The sequence below is a fragment of the Ostrea edulis genome, chromosome 4 (genome assembly GCF_947568905.1).
Source record: "Ostrea edulis chromosome 4, xbOstEdul1.1, whole genome shotgun sequence".
Classification (NCBI taxonomy): domain Eukaryota; kingdom Metazoa; phylum Mollusca; class Bivalvia; order Ostreida; family Ostreidae; genus Ostrea; species Ostrea edulis.
The window spans coordinates 83,957,085-83,980,065 of NC_079167.1; the positions used below are offsets into that span (position 1 = coordinate 83,957,085).

Sequence of the window (22,981 nt, forward strand, 5' to 3'; positions counted from 1 at the left end):
TAGCTTAGGGAAATTGCAATTGTTAAGAAGGCAGGTAAGTTTAAATATCTCATGAACAAGGAATTTACCCCTAAAAATCCATTTGGAAACACATATGATGGAAGAACTGCAACACTTCACGCCGCCATACTTTATGTTGGCGTGAAGCATCGAAGTTCTTACCCTTCAATATTTTAGAAAATGAAATTTATTTCTTAAATATAGTCCATATCTTAAGGAAGAAATATAAAAAGCTCATACTTTGACGATGTTTCTTCATGGTCCAATATTATTTGAACAAGGGTCACTGGTACGGAAATTATATAACCCGTTGAACAGACCATGAAAGGTGATCAAGATATTTCATGGTCTTAACCTAAGGTCAATTGGAAAATGCCAAGGAGGAGAGAAATATTCAATTCTTATCCGGACCACTTCTTTAGAGAAGGAAGCATTTAAGCGTTTGTCGTTTGTTTGACGAGTTTTAAGACACAATCTGCAGCTAGGAAGAACCAGTTCATATATCCATGTGAGCTCTGATCCTTTCTTGATAATTTATTATCTTAAATAAAATAACTCAAAAAATGTATCTAAAACTTCATTAAGCATTCGAACAATCAATACACAAAAGATATATCCTAATAAGATAGACATCAGGTATGTGTTCAGTAGACAATATTTATCAGGCACGCATTCAATAGATGATGGAATCAAGAAACCATAGCAATATTATAGGAAATTCAAAAATAAGTTTTTATTCATACATAACGTAGCCTCTCATTTCAGAGGTATTTCAAACACAGTGCTACACAAAATACAAAATAAGTATTCACTACAGATAAAACTCTAGACCTCATTGAGTATTTACCTACTGCTATTTACAATGGCATTCAAATGGCTTAAGCTTGGAATGATGGGAAGATATATATCTGAGCATATTAAAGGGACCAATCAATCTGCAAGGCTCGGCTCTCCTATAAATAAAAAACCTACATTGTCCAAATGGTATCTTTCTTTATATTTATAAAAATCCTTGATTTAATTTGATGGGATTTAGCACCAGGCTTATCCTATATGAGCCCCCTCCCTATAAGATTCCTTCCCAGAAAGATCATTCTAACAACCTTTAAATTTTTATTACCAGAGTTCAGGTATCTTACAAGGTATAATAAATGTCAGTAAAGTTCTTTTTGAATGATAATTTGAAAATATGTACAACACACTTTCACATGATGTAAATGTTCAGAGAATTCTTCCGTGTCGCGTATCAGAAATTACAGGATGGCAAAGGTCGGTTCCGTGAGGATCCCGCAGTTGTTGTCTTTCTGTGACATTAACAGGTAGCCATCGTTACCCCAGTAAGTGGACCACGAGTTTTTGATCAGCCAATAAGCTTGTCCGTTCATCACACCATACCCAACAGCCAAAACTGTGTGATCAAGTTCATCTGCCTTTTTGCCTACGACAACCAATATGAAAATTGTTACCTACCACAAGCAATATAAAAATTGTTACCTACCACAAGCAATATAAAAAATTGTTACCTACCACAAGCAATATAAAAATTGTTACCTACCACAAGCAATATAAAATTGTTACCTACCACAAGCAATATAAAAATTGTTACCTACAACAACCAATTTAAAAGTTTGTAACGTGAATTCTGTCCAATATAAATGGCGACATCAGTACGGGTCATTCTTTCAATGATCAATGTTACATTGACTGTAATCTTAGACATGTGACGTGTGTCCAGAGTTAACATTACAATAATAAACATGTGATGTTTGTTAACTCTGAACTTGCATCACATGTGCATGATTGTAATGTTAACTCTGAACACACATCACCTGTTAATGATTGTAATGTTAAATCTGAACACACATCACATGTCTATCATTGTAATGTTAACTCTGAACACACATCACATGTCTGTCATTGTAATGTAGCGGTCAGCCAGGTTCGATCACCGGTGGCCAGTTAGCTCAGTTGGTAGAGCACCTGACTAGAAATTTAGGGGGCCCGGGTTCGAATCCCGGTCTGGTTCGTTGCATTTTCTCCCTTCCTGTTACACTTGGTGCCGTGACAAACACCGTGGAACTGACATGTGAAAATGCCTGCCAGGGGATAAAGATCCTGGATTGATGTCTTCAGGTGTGAAGGCATTTAAAGAGGGAGGAATGTAGCGGTCAACCGGGTTCGATCGCCGGTGGCCAGATAGCTCAGTTAGTAGAGCACCTGACTAGAAATTCAGGGGGCCTGCATTAGAATCCCAGTCTAGTCCGTTGCATTTTCTCCCTTCCTGTTACATTTGGTGCCATGACCAGCCCCTGGCAAGGGGTTTAATATCCTGGGTTGATGTCTTCAAGTGTGAAGACATTTAAGGGGGAGGAATGTAGCGGTCAGCCGGATTTGATCACCGGTGGCCAGATAGCTCGGTTGGTAGAGCACCTGACTAGAAATTTAGGGGGCCCGGGTTCGAATCCCGGTCTGGTCCGATGCATTTTCTCCCTTTCTGTTACATAATATTAACTCTGAACACACATCACTTGTCTATCATTGTAATGTTAACTGTAAACAAACATCACATGTTTATTATTGTAATGTTAACTCTGAACACGCATCTCATGTCTATCATTGTAATGTTAACTGTAAACAAACATCACATGTTTATTATTGTAATGTTAACTCTGAACACACATCACATGTCAATCATTGTAATGTTAACTGTAAACAAACATCACATGTTTATTATTGTAATCTTAACTCTGAACACACATCACATGTCTATGATTGTAATGTTAACTGTAAACAAACATCACATGTTTATTATTGTAATGTTAACTCTGAACACACATCACATGTCTATGATTGTAATGTTAACTGTAAACAAACATCACATGTTTATTATTGTAATGTTAACTCTGAACACACATCACATGTCAATGATTGTAATGTTAACTGTAAACAAACATCACATGTTTATTATTGTAATGTTAACTCTGAACACACATCACATGTCTATGATTGTAATGTTAACTGTGAACACACATCACATGTCTAACATTACAATGATAGACAAGTGATGTGTGTTCAGAGTTAACATTACAATGATAGACATGTGATGTGTGTTCAGAGTTAACATTACAATCATGCACATGTGATGCAAGTTCAGAGTTAACATTACAATGATAGACATGTGATGTGTGTTCACAGTTAACATTACAATGATAGACATGTGATGTGTGTTTACAGTTAACATTACAATGACAGACATGTGATGTGTGTTCAGAGTTAACATTACAATCATGCACATGTGATGTAAATTCAGAGTTAACATTACAATGATAGACATGTGATGTGTGTTCAGAGTTAACATTACAATCATGCAGATGTGATGTAAGTTCAGAGTTAACATTACAATGATAGACAAGTGATGTGTATTCAGAATTAACATTACAATCATTAACAGGTGATGTTTGTTCAGAGTTAATATTGTACTCATAAACATGTGATTTGAATAATTATGTCACATAGATGCGGATTTTAACATTTCGTCGGCTTTCTATCAATTCAACAGTTAGAAAACATATACCACACTGGGGTTCATAGTAGACGCCATTTGCGTAGAAAGACAAAGATGGACGCGAGGAATCCATAAGAACCAAGACCGGACCTTGGTGTACGATGGCAAACTTCAGAGCCTGCAGATCGCCGCTCGTCACATTCACGTAATTCTTCAACTGGACAACTGGAGTAATGGCTTTGTTACACTTCCCATCCTACAAATGTTAATAATTCACTGCTGTCAGGATTCATTGATGAATTATTTGCAGACACGATAAAAGTAAAATTTCCTGTGAAACACTGTACCTAAACAACAAATTCAATACATGAGAGAGGTCCTCTGCGCTCAATACACGACAGAGTTTCTGTATTCTAAATGCAAGAGAGAGTTCAGGTACTCTCAATACACGAGAGATTTATATGGAGCACCAAATTAACATAAACTCAAATAATTGAAGATATCTTCAATTCAATTATTGCTCTCTTTAATTGAATTAATGCGCGCATTAAATCAATTATTGCTCTCATCAAATGAATTAATGCACGCTTTAATTTAATTATTGCTCTCATCAATTGATTTAATGCGCACATCAATTGAATTAATGAGAGCAATAATTGATTTAATGCGCGCATTAATTCAATTATTGCTCTCTTCAATTCAATTGACGCGCGCATTAATTCAATTAATGAGAGCAATAATAGATTTGATGCACACATTAATTCAATTATTGCTCTCTTCAATTCATTTGATGAGAGCATCAATTAGTAGAAATATTGCTCGCAATAATTAATTTAGAGCTCGGTATAAATAATTTGATGATCTCTTTAATTCAATTGAAGATATCTTTAATTATTTACAATGCTTTTGTATATGGAATTAATGTGCGCATCAATTCTTTTAAAGAGAGCAACAATTCAATTAAAGATATCATTGATTCAATTGTGGATATGTTGAATTGAAGATATCTTTAATTATATAATTGCTCTCTCTAAAAGAATCATTGCTCTCTTCAAATGAATTAAAGATATCATTAATTCAATTGAAGAGAGCAATAATAGAATTACTGCGCGCATTAAATCAATTATTGCTCTCTCAAATGAATTAATGCACGCATCAATTCAATTATTGCTCTCATCAATTGATTTAATGCGCGCAGTATATCAATTATTGCTCTCTTGAATTGAATTTATGTGCGCATCAATTCAATTGTTGATATCATTAATTCATTTGAAGAGATCATTACTTCAATTAAAGCGCTCATCAATTCAGCTGAAGAATTAATGCTATCATAAATTTAATTAATGCGCGCAATAATTCAGAATTGAAGATATCATTAATCATTTGAAGAGATCTTTAATCAAATTGTTGCGCACATCAAATGAATTGATAGTATCTTCAAATAATTGAAGATATCTTCAATTATATGAGTTTATGTTAATTTGGCGCTCCATAGAGTTACTGTGCTCTCAATACACGAGAGAGTTACTGTACTTTCAATACACGAGAGAGTTTCTGTATTCTCAACTATTTCTCACCTGTAAGATAAAGCTAGAAAACAGAATTTTCCTGAATCAGGTACAGAAGTTACCTGTGTCAGGTACAGAATACAGAACTTACCTGTGACAGGTACAGAATACAAAAGTTACCTGTGTCAGGTATAGTCATTACAGTTACTCTTACAGAATACAGAAGTTACCTGTGTAAGGTACGGACTACAGAAGTTACCCGTGCCAGGTACAGAATACAGAAGTTACCTGTGTCAGGTACAGAATACAGAAGTTACCTGTGTCAGGTACAGTCAGTACAACTACTCTTACAGAATACAGAAGTTACCTGTGTCAGGTATAGAATACAGAAGTTACCTGTGTCAGGTAGAGAATACAGAAGTTACCTGTGTCAGGTACAGTCAGTACAGCTACTCTTACAGAATACAGAAGTTACTTGTGTCAGGTACAGAATACTGAACTTACCTGTGTCAGGTACAGAATACAGAAGTTACCTGTGTCAGGTACAGAATACTGAACTTACCTGTGTCAGGTACAGAATACAGAAGTTACCTGAGCCAGGTAAGGTCCGTACAGTTCCTCTGATGTCAGCCCCCCATTCTTCATGATCCACTGGTAGGCGCCGTGGTCATTCCCACCGTCACACCCGTTGTTTTCCTCCCCCCAGGAACAATCCATCAACTGCTGCTCTGACAACCGTACCAGTTCACCTGTCTGGAAAAAAAATCACCAATCAATCACCTAGTGACAGGGCAACATACTTAGTAACAAGACATTGATATCTGGATGCATGAATGATATTCAAAATTAGCTGTCCAACATCCATTTTCAGATCAATGTTCTATATGAATATGTTTATTTGATATTTATCTACTAGTCCCCCCCCCCCCCCAAATGATGAACACTGACCTTCGAAAATAAACCCAAAAGGTCATGTTTCCTCCACCCCGATGCCATTCATTTGATAACTTACCTTTGCATAGTAATCTATAACAATCACCCACCTTCAGGAAGTAAGCCCCTTCAATAGTCGCTGTTGTTCCAAAACTCCAACATGAACCACATGCCCCCTGATCCTTCACTGGAGTTACGGCGCCTGAATTACAAAACGGACTCGATCAACTCAAACACTGTGGTTTGAAATATCCAACTCATTTCCTTTCTTATTTAACTCTAAGTTGATGATAATATTAAAAAATAATTTGCGATGCTAATCCCAAACTTAATTATCGAACAGAATTTTTTCATTTTATAGATGATACGAAATATAATCATAATCTTCTATGATAAATTTAAAATCAAAACTCTAAAATGAATTCAAGAGGCAATGTCAGAAAAAGTGAAAATAAAATGAAATATATTTTCACTGGTACATAATGCTACGCAATATCAAAGACTCATTTTATTTCATTAGGATGGGAGGTAATCATTTTGTACAATTTGACCTTGACCTTACCATGTAACCTCCAGTCCATGGTGTCGGGTAGGTCCTTAAGGTTGAATTTCGACGTGTCGAAGGCCAGACCTCCATGGGGACCTGGTGTGTAGTGGTAGCCGTTCATTAGTTGGATCTCCTCCCTCGATTTATCCGCCAAGTGGTTGACTGCCAGACTGAAGCCCAGGGCTGCTCGGTTTTTAGAGTGAATAAATCTGTGGAAATATCATTTCTACTTTTCATTTTACTGTAATGTAGGACAGAAGTACTTGTGCATTTACCAGTTTCTTAAATAAACTTAACACATTTGCTTGAACAAAGCAGTAATCTGAAAAAGTGAGTCCTCTTATCATGGTAAATTTAAATCCCAGTTTCTTCAATACCAGAGACACCAACTTAAGATATTTGCTTGAACAAAGCAGTGATCTGAACACGTAAATCTTTTATGGAAAAGTTTGAGATTTTTTTAACCTAAAAAAAAATCCAATTATAATGAATTTTTACCCAATAAATGAGACAGTTTGAAACCTTTCTTTAACCGATAAACCCTACTATCATGGGGAAGTCTGGAAATATTTTTTACCCAATAATATAGGGTTATTGAACTTATATCGGTGAATATTGGCACGAGTTGGCTGTCAAAATGCACGAGCTTGCGACATAAATATGGGAAGTTGACGATGGAGAAGCTGAAATCATCCCATTTGTCATACAATTGAGTTGTCAGTTTGCCGTCAATGTCTACTTTCAATAAAATATCTAAGTATGAAGCAGAAGTAGACGAATATGTGGTTTCTTTCATTTCGAGCTCACCGGGATATATTGAATCGACATATGAATGAAAGTTATCATTGTTAATAGACAAAACGTCGTCGATATATCTAAATGTCGAATCCTATTATCAGGGTACAGTTTGGGATTTTTGTACCCAGTAAATCCTACTATGAGGGTACAGTTTGAGAATTTTTACCCAGTAAATCCTACTATCATAGTACAGTTTGGGATTCCCCCCAGAAAACCCTCTTCCCTTGATACAGTTACTTTAGTATTCTACATCCAATTCATCTTTAATCTGACACAACTTATTTCAATATTTCTGATATTTAAGTTATAACCTACTGAGATATATAACTTCTGGAGAAGTTTGGATATTGCACGTAATTTCAATTGAAAAAAATTGGTATGCTACCTTTCAGTATCCTACATTATTCTTCAACTTACCGAACATTTTGTCTAAAAATGTGTTGTCTCTGAGCATGCTCCTTGATGCTGCTATACTTCGGGGTATGTTTCACTTTGTGTGCAGCGAACATTTCATGCACGTGATCATCGTAGTCATGGAGATACTCTATCATTGGGTTCATCAGCACTTTCTTCTGAGCCACATCCAGACCCGGGAAACCAGAACAGGTGAGGCCTTTAAAAAGTGAAGGAAAAAAAAACCCCGTATACATCTAGTTACCATTTCTCTAAACTTCCAGCAAAAGATTTATTGATTGATTGTATCTTGCTTAACGTCTCGCTCTAGAATTTTCACTCATGGAGACGTCAGCAAGACCGGTGAAGGGCTTCAAATTTAGGTCTATGCTCGGCGCTTATGGCCATTGAGCAGTGAGGATTCTTTAGCGTGCCACACCTACTGTGACACGGGGCATCCGTTTTAAAGGTCATCTCCGAGGACCCGTGACATTCACACCTGATGCCAAGCGTAACCAAACGAAGGTAAAAATAAAGGGGGAGGTTAAGTTAAACTTCCCGAAGTCCATCCTTTAGAAACCTCGATCAAGAATGGAATTCTTTATGGTAATGGCATAAATGTATCTAAAATAGATTTTCTTGACGTTTCACTGGAATGATACATAGAATTCAAATGTTCGCAGGATTCAAATGGGAACTGCGCCTTAAAAGAAATTTAGATTGTTTTTTTCTCTCTCCAGAATTATCCCCTTACCAAACGATTTGTAGTTAAACACTGTGGCGTTGACCGGGCCGGCTGTATAGTTGGTGTAGTCCAGATAGTACTTGTCATAGTGAGAATCCAGCAGCGTGTCGTATCCCATCATCTCATACCTGACCGGGGCCTGACTCTTAGAGTCCACCCACATCGTGTACGTGTTCTTCTTCCATCCATTTTTTACAACCTTGACCCATTTATCTGTTGCCTTGGCTCCAATTTGTTCCTGACCTACTTTCTGGATTAGTATAAAGAATCTGACATTTCTGTAATCATGCTGAAGTCTGGGTAACAATATCATAAAAGGATAGTGATCATTTTGTTAACTACGTTCAACTCTGTCATTGTTAAAGGATGTACATATTTGTACTGTAGATAAAGAATGATTTGTTATGGGGTATATGACTGTTTAAGAATACAGAACTCGTTTTCATAATACAGGACTCTGTTCTAAAATACATTACTTTGTCTTAGAATACAGGACTCTGTTAAAGATACAATACTCTGTTTTAGAACACAGGACTCTTATCTAAACATACAGGAGTCTGTTTTTAAGACAATACTCTGTTTTAGAATACAGGACTCTGTCTTAGAATACAGGAATCTGTTTTAGAATACAGGACTCTGTTCTTAAGACAATACTCTGTTTTAGAATACAGGATGTCTTAGAATATAGGACTCTGTCTTAGAATATTGGACTCTTTTCTTAGAATACAGGACTCTGTCTTAGAATACAGGACTCTGTCTTAGAATATTGGACTCTTTTCTTAGAATACAGGACTCTGTTTTAAAATACAGGATTCTGCTTTAGAATACAATATTCTGTCTTAGAATACTGTTAACCTAAAATGCTAAAACTAACAATATCATATATCATTATATTATAAAATGAGAGTGATCATTTTGCAATCTACGTTCAATTCTTGTCATTGTAAAGTGTGGATACGGTAGATAATTGTCTGTTGTGGACTACAATACTACGTGTTAGAATACAATCTCTACCCAGAGTTATCGTTCCCGCTACGCTCCACTAATACCTCTGTGAACGTCTAAGAGTTATATCAAAATGTACTAAAACAAACTGTAATGATCATATCTAACCAAACCAAACACTTGTCTGATTTTTTATAAAAAACAGAAGATGGTAAATATGAGACACCTGAGCGAATTAAAAAGTTTATATAGATATTCATTATTCAACAATACTAGAATAATCATGGAATTTGTTGTTTTTGTGAACCTACTTTAAGATTTAAAGCTTAAAACTTAAACTTGTATTATTATTTATATGATGCAATTGGTAAAAGTAAGTTTTGCCAAGAATCTTGACATTCAGACGTTGACAGAGGTGTTGTAGCATAGCGCAATACGCCCTCTGGTGAGAGATTGGTTAGAATACTGTTAAGGAAAGGCCGTACTTTTACATATCCTGTTTTAAATTTTAAACGCCGACTAGGAAGTTCTTTGTCTGATGGTTGTAGTTTACGAGAACTGTACGAGTGCAATTTAGCATTCGAATGTGAATCTTTAGATATATATATATTTACCATGAATCATTATAGTGTCAAGTCCTCACTAGCTCCAATGATACAAAGCAATGTAATATCTACACTGATCTCTAAAAGGCTCATAGCTTGCAATCTAAGCCTGAACGATTTAAAAAAAAGTTAAAAACATTGGCGTGACCCTCACAGTGGAATTCAGACTGTTTTAGTGAGTTTGTGTTTGATTCAAATAAACCCGGAATTACAGTCTCAGAAAATCATCAGCAAAGTTGTTGAATATTTGAACTCTTCTTCATAGTACTTTCAAGAAACAAAATTATTTGAACATGAGCTGTAGTTGCTAGAATTAATCTACATGTATGCTACACTACATTTATTTTTTCTTGAAGTATGAGATAGCATGTATGTATTTTCATGTATGATATGATTGATAGCAAAAAAAAATATTTTTAAACCTGAGAAAAAGGAAGGAGTGCCACCTCCTTGTATTCTAATTGTCTGGAAGGACAAAGTTTTCAGTATGTTTTATATACATATAGTTAATCTTGATTTAAGACTATATTTGCTGTTACATTCTACTATTTTCAAAGTGTGCAAAGAATAATTGTAAAACTTGAAATTACCAAAATGGGGGGTTTACGTATTCAAGAGACCATTTTGCAAAATATTTCTGGTCAACTATGGTAAAATATGTTTTCCTGTTAACCTTAGATATAATTCTAAATATTTTAAAAGAAAAACTGGCACGTAAACAATTTAGATTTTGAGAATTTTTCAAAATTTCGATATTTTTTGATTTTTTTTCCTGAAGGATATGAGCAGATTAAACAGCAATTGTGTATGTTTTCAATTGAATATCTTCAAAAATCTCTCAGTAAATGAATATCTATTGGTTGTTATAAATTGTAGCTTAATATGATGTGCTTTCATGCATAAATTAATAAAACGTAAGATCACACATCCTTGTGTTAAAATTTGGCTTTTGCATTTGGGGGTATATATGCTCTGTAGCACATAGTATAAAAATAAACCCGCAAAGGTATGTCTAATATGGGTTTTTTAATTTATGAGTTGTTAAAGTTATTTAAATGAAAAAAAATTGATTGACAGAATTTTCTAATAGTATTTACCTACCTTTAAATGCTAAAGCTGTCTTGACCGCAGCTGATCTGTTTCCACTGACTGTACATAATCTTTCCCTACTACTGACCATACATGATATTATGTACATGACGTAATTACCTGAAAACCTATCAGATTTGGGAGGACAGCTTGAATTGGAGAATCTCCTTGGAGGAGAAAACAGGACCGCTTGTTTAAAACCGTCTCAGTTGTTATGTAAGCAATTTTGATGCTTTTATTCTGGTTCTGTAACTGCATGGTGACCACCAAACCTGTTCATCAAATATTCATGGAAATATTGTCATGAATATTCATGGAAATATGATGATGAATATTTATTGGAATATGATGATGAATATTCATTGGAATATCAAAGCAACGGAAATTCCAACTGCTACAAAAACTGCTGATTCTACATTAGTTTCAAAACTAGAGCTGTCCTTACCGGACTATGTACTCCCTGCAAGGCACACCAAAATTAAATATATTTGAAAAACTGCATATTCAATATCCTATTCTTTCTACATAACATTTAGTGCAGCCTTGAGACTCTACAATAGACACCTTGCTAAACTATTGTTCAAAACCAAATTTCATAATTTTAATTCTCATGTCCTTCTAACGACCTTTGTGTTATCAATCTGGTTACAATACACATTATAATTACATTCAACACATTACCTCTAATCAACGACAGTTGTGCTTGATATTTATCCTTGCGTGTTGGGCAGAAGAAGCATGATGTGTCATCTGAACAAGATTTGTTTGGATTTTTCTTGTCATATAGCAAAGAACAGACGTAAGATTTTGATAACTTCGTTTACTTGATCAAGACAGAGGGCTCACGGCGGGTGTGACCGGTCGACAGGGGATGCTTACTTCTCCTAGGCACCTGATCCCACCTCTAGTGTGTTCAGGGGTTCGTGTTTGCCCAACTATCTATTTTGTATTGCTTGTGGGATTTATAAGATTGATCACTATTCGTTATCTTCACCTTTCACGTAAGAGCTGACATCATCTCGAGTACCAGAGATATCATTAACGAGAGTCACAGAGCTGTCATTAACAAGAGTCACAAAGCTGTCATTAACGAGAGTCACAGAACTGTCATTAACGAGAGTCCCAAAACTGTCATTAATGAGAGTCACAGAGCTGTCATTAACGAGAGTCACAGAACTGTCATTAACGAAAGTCACAGAACTGTCATTAACGAGAGTCACAGAGCTGTCACTAACGAGAGTCACAGAGCTGTCATTAACGAGAGTCACAGACCTGTCATTAACGAGAGTCACAGAGCTGTCACTAACGAGAGTCACAGAGCTGTCATTAACGAGAGTCATAGAGCTGTCATTAATGAGAGTCACAGAGCTGTCATTAACGAAAGTCACAGAGCTGTCATTAACGAGAGTCACAGAGCTGTCATTAACGAGAGTCACAGAGCTGTCACTAACGAGAGTCACAAAGCTGTCATTAACGAGAGTCACAGAGCTGTCACTAACGAGATTCATAGAGCTGTCATTAACGAGATTCATAGAGCTGTCATTAACGAGAGCCACAGAACTGTCATTAACGAGAGTCACAGAGCTGTCAATAACGAGATTCATAGAGCTGTCATTAACGAGATTCATAGAGCTGTCATTAACGAGAGTCATAGAGCTGTCATTAACGAGAGTCACAGAGCTGTCATTAATAAGAGTCACAAAGCTGTCATTAACTATTCTCAAATCAACAATATCAAAACGTAAGACTTTTCAACATTTTACAAGACCATTCCTCACGATGAATTAAAGACTATACTTTTTGACACAATAAACAGTTGTTTCGTCAACAAAAATGGAAAACAGAAATATTCATATCAAGTGATCAATCATCTAAAAAATTACTTTGTTAAACACCGTTCTGATTCCATGAACAAGTACTCTGAAGTTGAAATAAAAAATATGCTGGAGTTCCTTAATGACAATATCTTCGTAGTCTTGGGTGATCAGATCTTCCAACAGTTTGTCGGAATTCCCATGGGCACGAACTGTACTCCTTTGTTAGCTGACTTGTTTTTATATTCTTATGAAGCAGGATTTATTAAAATAAACTTCTACGTGAACATTCGAACAATTCGACATTTAGATATATCGACGATGTTTGATCTATTAACAATGATAATTTTCATTCATATGTCGATTCGATATACCCCTGTGAACGCGAAATAAAAGACATCACAGAGTCGTCTTCTTCTGCTCCATGCTTAGATATTTTATTGACAATAGATATCAAAGGAAAACTAACAACTCAACTTGATCACAAACGGGATGATATCAGCTTCTTCATCGTCAACTTCTCATTGTTATGTTGCATATTCCATTATTAAACTTTCATGTAAAATACTCGAATATGATTGGTCGAGAAGCATTTGAAAAAACATATTGTTACCCTCCGAGAACAGAAAGCACGCGCTCCAGGGTGATAGTATCTAGCGACGGGTAACAGTACTTGACAACGGCAATCTGACTAAAGTACAGACCTATATTATTATATATATATATATATATATATAATAATAATAATAATAATAATATAGGTCTGTACTTTAGTCGGATTGTGACAACGGGTGATATTATAGAAAATTATCACATGCATCAAATTTATGCGCATACAGTTCGCCGTACATTGTTAACGACGTCGTTTGAGCGTTTGTGATAAATGTGAATACCCATATCGATATACGAGATATCGCATGACAGTGACTGATCAAATGTAAACAGACATAAGTGTTTTCTACTTTTCTGTTTATATAGCATTCAGTATTAATAAAACAAATATTGCATGTAGTTGAGGGTAACATTGCCTCGGCTACGCCTCGGTTGACAATGGTTTTCTCGGGGTGAAAATTTTCAATGTTACTCTCAACTACATGTAATATTTATATATTATCACCTGCATGCGGTGTTTATATATCTCAACTGATTCGGTATGCAAGAGTTTGTTCTGCCTATCATCAGTTTTAAATCGAGGCAGAATACTCACAAAGAATTCGATGGTGCAGGGGTTTCAACAGTCTCGTTTAAAATCAACATTTCACTAATTCTATGGTCATTATAACGAGCTAGTTTGCGAATACAACACTATCATTGAGTCAAATGATGTCTGGCTTGATTCATACCGATTGATAGGCCTTCTTGTCATACTGATTTTGACTACGGATAACTCTGTTTACCTGATCAAAATATAGGGCTCACGACGGGTGTGACCGGTCGACAGGGGACGCTTACTCCTCCTTGACACCTGATCTCACTTCTGGTATATCCAGGGGTCCGTGTTTGCCCAACTCTCTATTTTGTATTGCTTATAGGAGTTATGAGATCATAAAATAGAGAAAACGATTTTCTCAATTTTTTCGTAATAGGAAAAAATTAGGAGTAGTGTATAAGAAATAACTCCTCAGAGACGTTGCAAGTTCAAGGCATTATAGAAATTTAATAAACTATGCTACAATTGTTAGTTTTGACCTCTTCTCATGATACTTTTAAAAAGCGTTCATTGTTGTGATTCCTTTCTATTGAAGACAATACTCAGTCCTTTCAAATTTTACAAATGTGGGAATAAAGGGATATTTTACACTACTACCCTCCCTCTTTTGATTCTTTTTTGCGACGATAATCTCTTCAAAAAGTGTGGATTCCTTCTCTATTCCATCCCAATTTCGATTTATACAGTCTTTTCACGCCTTTTGTAAGCTTTTATATACCGGTAGAAGGCCAATATTTGAAGCTTACACGAAGCGTGAAACGATTACATAAATCGAAATTGGATGATTTCGGAAAAATTGCCGCGAAAAAATTCAGAAGGGGAGAGAGATAGCAGTGTCCATGTTTCAGGTGCCTGTAATATATTACTACGCCATTGATTTCATTGAAAATATAGTTCCCTATAATTCAAATTCCCCAGACAACGTCTTAGCATTTATGTGGGGGTCTGACACCATATGGATATGGTTCATAACTGAAGAAAATACATGCACATAATAATATCCGTTATTTACAAAGGATTGCACAATTAGTCTTAACACAAACTAGTTTACATTGTGGTCCTGTCTATAACATATATACGTATTTAAAAATACCTTTACCAATAAACATGAAATTATCATAGATAATTTACATACATAAAAGAGCTACCTCAAAAGAGACCACGAACTTGAGAATCGTTGAGAATTAAAATAATGTTGTAGATAAGCTGATTTAATAGATGTGAAACTTGTGCAGTTTCTAATCAAATCTGGTAAAGAATACCATAAACATGATAAAATGCTGCTGAAATGATAAAAGAAATATATCCTCTTATCTAAGTGACATAAGGACATTTAATATTTTTTTTGTCAAAAGCATCGCTCCTCAAAATTTATGTATAAATACTATAGTTTTCCTGACTCGAATGATTGTTCTGCAGTATGGCTTGAAGGCAAAAAGAACACAAATATTGATAGACTTTTTTAAATTCCAGACGAGAGCAGCAAGTATCACTTTACACATCAAAGTAACTCTGGCTGTTTGATCTATCGAAAATTTATCCATGTGTGGAAATTCTACATCGAATAACGTTAGAGTATTTGAATGTTTTAGATTCATAAATGAGGAATGAAAAGAAAATACAATTGTACAAGAAAGCTCTCAAAAGTTTATTTATGCTACAAGAGCCAAAACAGAATACTTTAGAAGAGAATAAAACAGAAGACCCAATATAGAACCCTAAGGGCCCCCAATGGTATCATCTTGTCCCTTTGAATTAGATGCCCTTTCATACATACCAAAAAATGAATGTTTAAGCATCAATGCATCCTGCTTGGCTGTGTCAAATGCTTTGCTCAGATCAATAAAGAATCTTTTTATCAATGTTTTGAAGCCATTTATCTAAGATATTATGTAAAGCAGTTTCATATTAATGTTTTAGTCTAAAACCTGATTGATGTTCTGTTAAAACCTTATTGATATTCAGATATGAATATATCAGCTATGCTGACAAAACTGCATCTGTAAGACCGAAACACCAGTGTCAGTAAAGCTTTGTCAGATCCATTCATGTTGTTCATCAATTAACTCATATACATGTATATAATAATACATGTAATGGTCAAATGATTTATTGGACAAAAGTTTACTGGAATCAAGTTGTCGGAATTGGAAATAGCCTGGGTAGATATTGCAATTGGACAAATGTTAATGATGGGTGCTGCATCCAGACCACAAGTCCAAAGAAGCATCCCGAGATTTATCATCCAGAAAAATCTTCCGTAAGGTTATAAAATACCCACCGTCTGCATGATCATAACGTTATGTGTACCACACTACAGACGGATGGACAGATCGATGGAGAGAGAGACAAACTTGGTGATTCCAGTTAACCCTCCATAATGTCTTTGCAGGAGGAGTTGTTGATAAACAACTGTACATGTTTCATCAAATTGACACAAAATCTGCACGACTCTGGTTGATCAAAAAGTTAGGAACTTATCATCATAGTACTTTAGAAGACTCTGGTTGATAAATCTATGAACTTACTGTACTAGCAATAACATTACTGTGGAATCATCATTGTTCGTCGGGGGATTGATCGTGAATTTCAGGGGTCACTCTTACCCATAGATTTAGTGTACACGAACTTTTTTAAAACCAAGCAGAGTTATCTCTCCTAGTGACATCGCATCATTTGCCCATGAAATTACGTTCCCACGAACCAACAAAATTTTGCTTACCCACGAACATTGGCCACTGCGAATTAAAATGATTCTACAGTATTTGATATGTCGTAATACAAAACTTGTGAAGTTACTGTAATAGTAATAAGACTATTTTATGTGTCATAATTTAAAACTCGAAAACTTACTGTCATAGTAATCTACACGACTTTGGTTGGTCGATATGTCGTAATACGCCTTGAATGGTTCCTTCAGTTCGGCGTACGGAAGCTGTAAAACGCCCTCCACAGAATACGAATCTGCCCATGTTGGAGCTTTGTCGCTCAACACTAAAATAAAAACAATGCAAGTTTTTTCCTGATAATATATATATATACGAGTCAACCATATTGAAACTTTGAATTTCCGGTAAAGATCCGCAGCAAAAGTAGGAATATTGTCCAATCGTTTTGCACCTTTTGAACTTGAGTCATTTGGTGCTGAACAAATATAATATAGTTGACTCGTATGAACTCTGGGGCTAATAGCTGGTGAAAACGAATCTAATCTGCCAAAACGGACGATCAACATTCATTCAAATATTGTGAGGATGACCACAAGTAGCTATGTTTTAAACGGTAATTCTAAGTTGGACTGCAACGGATGACGAATGCACAAAATCGAACGTAATGAAGGGAAATTGCATGGAGAAAACGGTGTAGGGTTAACGACGGCGAACTAATTCTCTGAAATTGGACTTATTTTTTCAAAGTTTCTGTGAAGTCAGGAAAACTATGTATTACAAAACAGAAAAATATTCTGGCTTTCAACTGGGAAAACTTTTTATGCATTATCACGATTAATACCGAAGTTTTGAGAGTTTGAAGCGAGCAACCGAGAATTTATGGCTTCTTTCTTAGCTCCCTTCTCACTATATACACCAGTTTGCTCAGTTTGTGTCTGAACACAGACTGATGATCAATACACACAGACTGGTGACTGATATGTATAGTCACGGCAGAATTTGTAATCAATATGTAATAAAGTTTATAATGTCCTTAATCCAACCTTTAAGAAATACTGTAAAATAATTAATTTTGGGGGAGCTTAATGCTAAAGACATGCTGGCAAATTCAAAATTTTCCTGAACAAGTGGAACTGAATTGATATGAAGTATCGCATTTATTCATTTATTTTGATAAATAACAACTCTTGAAGCATGAAAACTCGTCAAATCATGAAAAAAAACCCACACTCATTTCCCTCAAAACACGAAATTTTATATAATTTTACAGCAGTGCAACAGAAAACTGACAACAGTCTGCACAACAATTTATTTCAGGGCCGTAAGTAGGGTTCTAAATCAGGGGAGGCAGGGGATTGGGGGCCGCCGATTGACTTTACGACTGAAAATGACACTTTTTAAATCCCAATTTATCATGTTTGTGTTTCATTTGTACTATGTAAAGAATCGTAATATGGTGTCAAAGACAAAGGTGCTTGTCTTCATTTTAAACATATATCCTATAATATAACATTTATATAATTTTATTTTCTTTTTTGCCAAAAAATCAGACGAGGCAGTTGCCTCGTCTGCCTCATCGGCAGTTACGGCCCTGTATTTCAGTCGAGTTATTGCCGAAAATATTTCTACAGCAAAATGATACAATTTTATGAACCTGACCAAAAAAAAAAATAATCCCAAAAAACAAAAGAACAGATAACCAGTATCATCGAACTATCGTTATATCATGAAAATCGGGGGAGGGGGGGGGGGGGGGGGGGGGGGGGGAGTCAATGATGGTCAAGTTATTCATTACAGGAAATACTAATCCTATGATTGTGACATCCTAAAAAACTGAGAAAAAATGAAATAAGTCATGTGACTTGGCCACACTAAATACGATACTTGTCAATACTAGGTTATCTCTCAGAATGTACTGTTCAATTAATGATTGATAACTGCAGAAATCACATGCAGTTGGGTAGGGTGGGGGTAGCTGCAAAGACCAATGCAGAAACCAATTTGGTAGTAGGGTTATTGATCTTTAGAAAATTGAAGAAGAAGAAAATCAAAATGGTTTCACCAATTTATGATATGTTTGATTGTGTATTACTAATATTTACTACTAGCACGCACGGCCAGTCACTTACACAGAGAGCTTAACGTTATTACTAATATTTACTATGCACGGCCAGTCACTTACACAGAGAGCTTAACGTTATTACTAATATTTACTACTACCATGCACGGCCAGTCACTTACACAGAGAGCTTAACGTTATTACTAATATTTACTACTACCATGCACGGCCAGTCACTTACACAGAGAGCTTAACGTTATTACTAATATTTACTATGCACGGCCAGTCACTTACACAGAGAGCTTAACGTTATTACTAATATTTACTACTACCATGCACGGCCAGTCACTTACACAGAGAGCTTAACGTTATTACTAATATTTACTATGCACGGCCAGTCACTTACACAGAGAGCTTAACGTTATTACTAATATTTACTACTACCATGCACGGCCAGTCACTTACACAGAGAGCTTAACGTTATTACTAATATTTACTATGCACTGCCAGTCACTTACACAGAGAACTTAACGTTACAGAAAATGTCTGTTGTTTATGTACTAGTTAGAGCTATGCGGATCATGAACGTCAGCCTGGGTAGCTAACTAGTAATGCAGGGGTCCCGGGTTCGATTCCCGGTCCATCCATAGATTTTCTCCTGGCCTTTCCTACATATCATATTTTGAAGGTGATTTAAATGATGCCTCTTAATTTTGCACACACAAAAACCATTGCATACAATATATCAAAGCAAGTACTAGTTATATACTAATAGTATTTTAGTGCTTTTGGAAACTTAAAAAATGTTCATGCCAATATGTAATCAATATTCCTTTCCCCATCAAAGCGAAAGCGTTTGTGGCTGTAAAATAAATTAATAAACCTAGATTTACAAACCTGTTTTTATCAAAAGCACCACCAACACAATCCTACTGAACGCCATCTCCAGCTTTGTTAGTTTGCAAATGATTAGGTCACGTGACTGGGTAACATATGATCATATGAACATATTTATATTTCCCATCAAGGGCCCCCAAAAAGCAGCATGAAAAGACTGTATATACAGATAAATGTATAAGTACTGAAAGAAGTTATTACCTAACGCATAGTTACATGTAAATGCAGTTACATTTAGAATTGATGGCTCTTCAGAACACAATGTAAATGAATTTTTGTTCATCATTATGTGTAGTAAAAGTCTTTATTAGGTTTTTTTTTATAACATCACAAAGATATTTTCTTTCATCAACAACTTTTTCACATTCAAGCAATAAATGAATCTCATCACTTGTTACAGATTCGTTCATTCCTAGTAATGCCAGAATAATCTACCAACTTCCACTATTGATTTATGAGGATATATCCGTAATTTACAAATAGATCTTCTAATATCAAAATGTTTAATTTTATAATTACCACGATAACTTTCAAAACCAAAGTACTCTTTAAGTATAAAGTAAGTGCACAATTTCCCATCAATCGATTTATTTTGACTGACTGTTCTTGGATTCATAGCAGTGTCAAATTAACTTGTATGGAGTAGTTGTAGCATCTTTCCCGGTACAACTTGTCCATAACCAAACATTTTACGCGTTAAAGGGGTGGGGGACTATCTTAAAGTCCCGTTCACATGCCCTGATTTACTCATGGGATGCAAATTCTGCATATATATGCAAAATCTACACCTGGATGTAAATTTGAGCATGTGAACGCCATTGCATATATGCAAAAGTAAATATACATATGTGAAAATATACACCCGGGTGTAAATCTGCACCTACTCAGACCAGATGCAAATTTACTTTTGCATATGTGTATATTTACTCCTAGTGTATTTTTCGTCATGTGAACGCACACACCGTATACAACGTCACACTCGAGGAATCGTCACTGTGGATCACGAGGGCTCGGCTCCGAAGAGGAGCAAACGCAGTATCACCGAGTATGAGATCGGTTTTCTCATAAAATACATCGTATTTCTGCAAACATCATATTGCATAGAATGTTGTAGACATATCTTGATCAATCAAATTGGTCACCGAAGCCTACACAGTAAGGGAAAATCCTCATTCTCAATCGAAAATAATCCGCCATCTTTATCAAACTTCGAGAATCATTGCCATTTGACCCTAATTTGTTAAGTACCACGTGAACGCTTAGCAAATATACTTTTACACATGGGTGCAATTTTTGCATATATGCAAAATTTGCACCCCATGAGTAAATCAGCGTATGTGAAATGATAATCACTGGTATGTAATTTTCATAAGACGTCTACGGCAACCTATCCATAAATATTCCACTCTCCGCTATAATGTCCTTTTCGGGTACCTTTTCTTACTATGTATGATACATCAACACAACAACAACAACAACCCCGCAAAATGGCAAAAAAGGGTGGGGCCGTTTTATAATATTATAAAACGGCCCCATCCTATTTTTGCCATTTTGTAATTATTTTCCCTTTGAATGGCGTATAGCAAACCTGAACCTCCTTCACCCAAGAATGATTTGTACCAAATTTGATTGTGGAGCGGACAGTATAGAGGGAACTTATACTGCCTCGCTAGTAAGCTAGCTTTTCTAGTGATGTGGTAGAGTTTCTCTCTTGATTACGCAAATTAAGGAACGGCGAATGTGATCATCACTTGGCTGGGTGACCGCTACACGTTACAAAATGATGGCAGCGTAGTGACTCTGCCATTTGGTGGGATGCCTGCTTCAGGTAGAGTATGGACGTGGTTTCATTGTCGTCGGGAATGGCGGATGCCGTTGTTGAGCAGGTGCCAAAACACTCGGAAGAGGATCCATGCTAACCTTTGGGGAATTCCTATGAATTCCTAAGTTTTTCGATCAACCAGAGTCTTCTAAATTACTATCATGATAATGATTTCCTAGATTTGTCGATCAACGAGAGTCGGGCAGATTATTTTGTGTCAATTTCATTCATCAAACATGAATAGTTGGTTATCATACCCCCTCCTCTTGCAAAGACATTATAGAGGGTAAACTGGAATCACCAAATTTGTCTATTTCTCCATCAATCTGTCCGTCCGTCTGTGGTGTGGTACACATAACGTTATGATCATGCAGCTGATAGGCATTTTATCACCTTACGGGAAAATTTTCTGGATGATAAATCTCGGGATGCTTCTTTGGACTTGTGGTCTGGATGCAGCACCCATCATTAACATTTGTCCAATTGCGATCTCTACCCAGGCTATTTCCAATTCCGACAACTTGATTTCAGTAAACATTTGTCCAATAAAATTATTTGACTAATACATATACTATTTTATCTACAAGTTAATTAACGAAAGGCGAAGCTAACGAACAATCAATGTCATAATTCCTATATGCAATACAAACTGGAGAGTTAGGCAAACACGCAACCCTCGATATACCAGAGGTGGGATCAGGTGTCTCAGAGGAGTAAGCATACCCTGTCACGGGTCACACCCGCCGTGATCTCTATATCTTGATCAGGTAAACGGAGTTATCCGTAGTCAAAATCAGAGTGTCAAGAACGGCCTAACAATAGATATGAACACGGTAGACAGCATTTGACCCAATGATAGGATGTATTGACATACTAGATCGTTATAACGACCATAGAATTTGCGAAATGCTGAAATTAAACGAAATTGTTGAAACCTCTGCATCATCAAGTTGTTTGTCAGTAGCCTGCCTCGATTTAAAAAAACCTGACTATACCCCGAACAAGAATGGATCTGACGAAGCTTTACTGACACTAGTGTTTGGGTCTTACGGATGCATTTTTGTCAGCGTAGTTGATATACTAGTATTTATATCTGAATACCAATAAGGTTTTAACAAAACATCAATCAGGTTTTAGACTAAAACATTCATGTGAAAGTTCTGCTTTACATATCATAGACAAAAATAGCTTCAAAACATTGATAAAGGGAGACTTGCAGATGCTCATTTTATGATCTACCTGGTAAGCAAAACATTTGACATAGTCAAGCAAGATGTATTGATGCATAAAATTATATCTTTTGGTATGTATGTATGTAAAGACATTTAATTATTTATTCTCATCTACATGAAAGATCTCAATGTGTCAAAAGTAGAAGGGCTATCTCAAAGTTACCATTGGAGTCCTTCAGGGTTCTATATTGGGTCATCTGTTTTTATACT

General features: G+C 35.9%; 1 protein-coding gene across 1 annotated transcript; it reads right to left on the minus strand.

Moving 5' to 3' along the window:
- Window positions 1-564: 564 nt before the first annotated feature.
- LOC125669780 (digestive cysteine proteinase 1-like) lies at window positions 565-19,785 on the minus strand. Its single transcript, XM_056164006.1, has 10 exons — window positions 19,718-19,785; window positions 16,946-17,086; window positions 11,189-11,340; window positions 8,439-8,679; window positions 7,709-7,904; window positions 6,509-6,702; window positions 6,057-6,148; window positions 5,605-5,766; window positions 3,575-3,761; window positions 565-1,438 (listed from the first exon to the last, which is right to left on the minus strand). The coding sequence occupies exons 1-10, from the start codon at window positions 19,761-19,763 to the stop codon at window positions 1,254-1,256; spliced, it is 1,596 nt and encodes a 531-aa protein (XP_056019981.1). The 5' UTR covers window positions 19,764-19,785; the 3' UTR covers window positions 565-1,253.
- Between the last annotated feature and the right edge of the window lie 3,196 nt (window positions 19,786-22,981).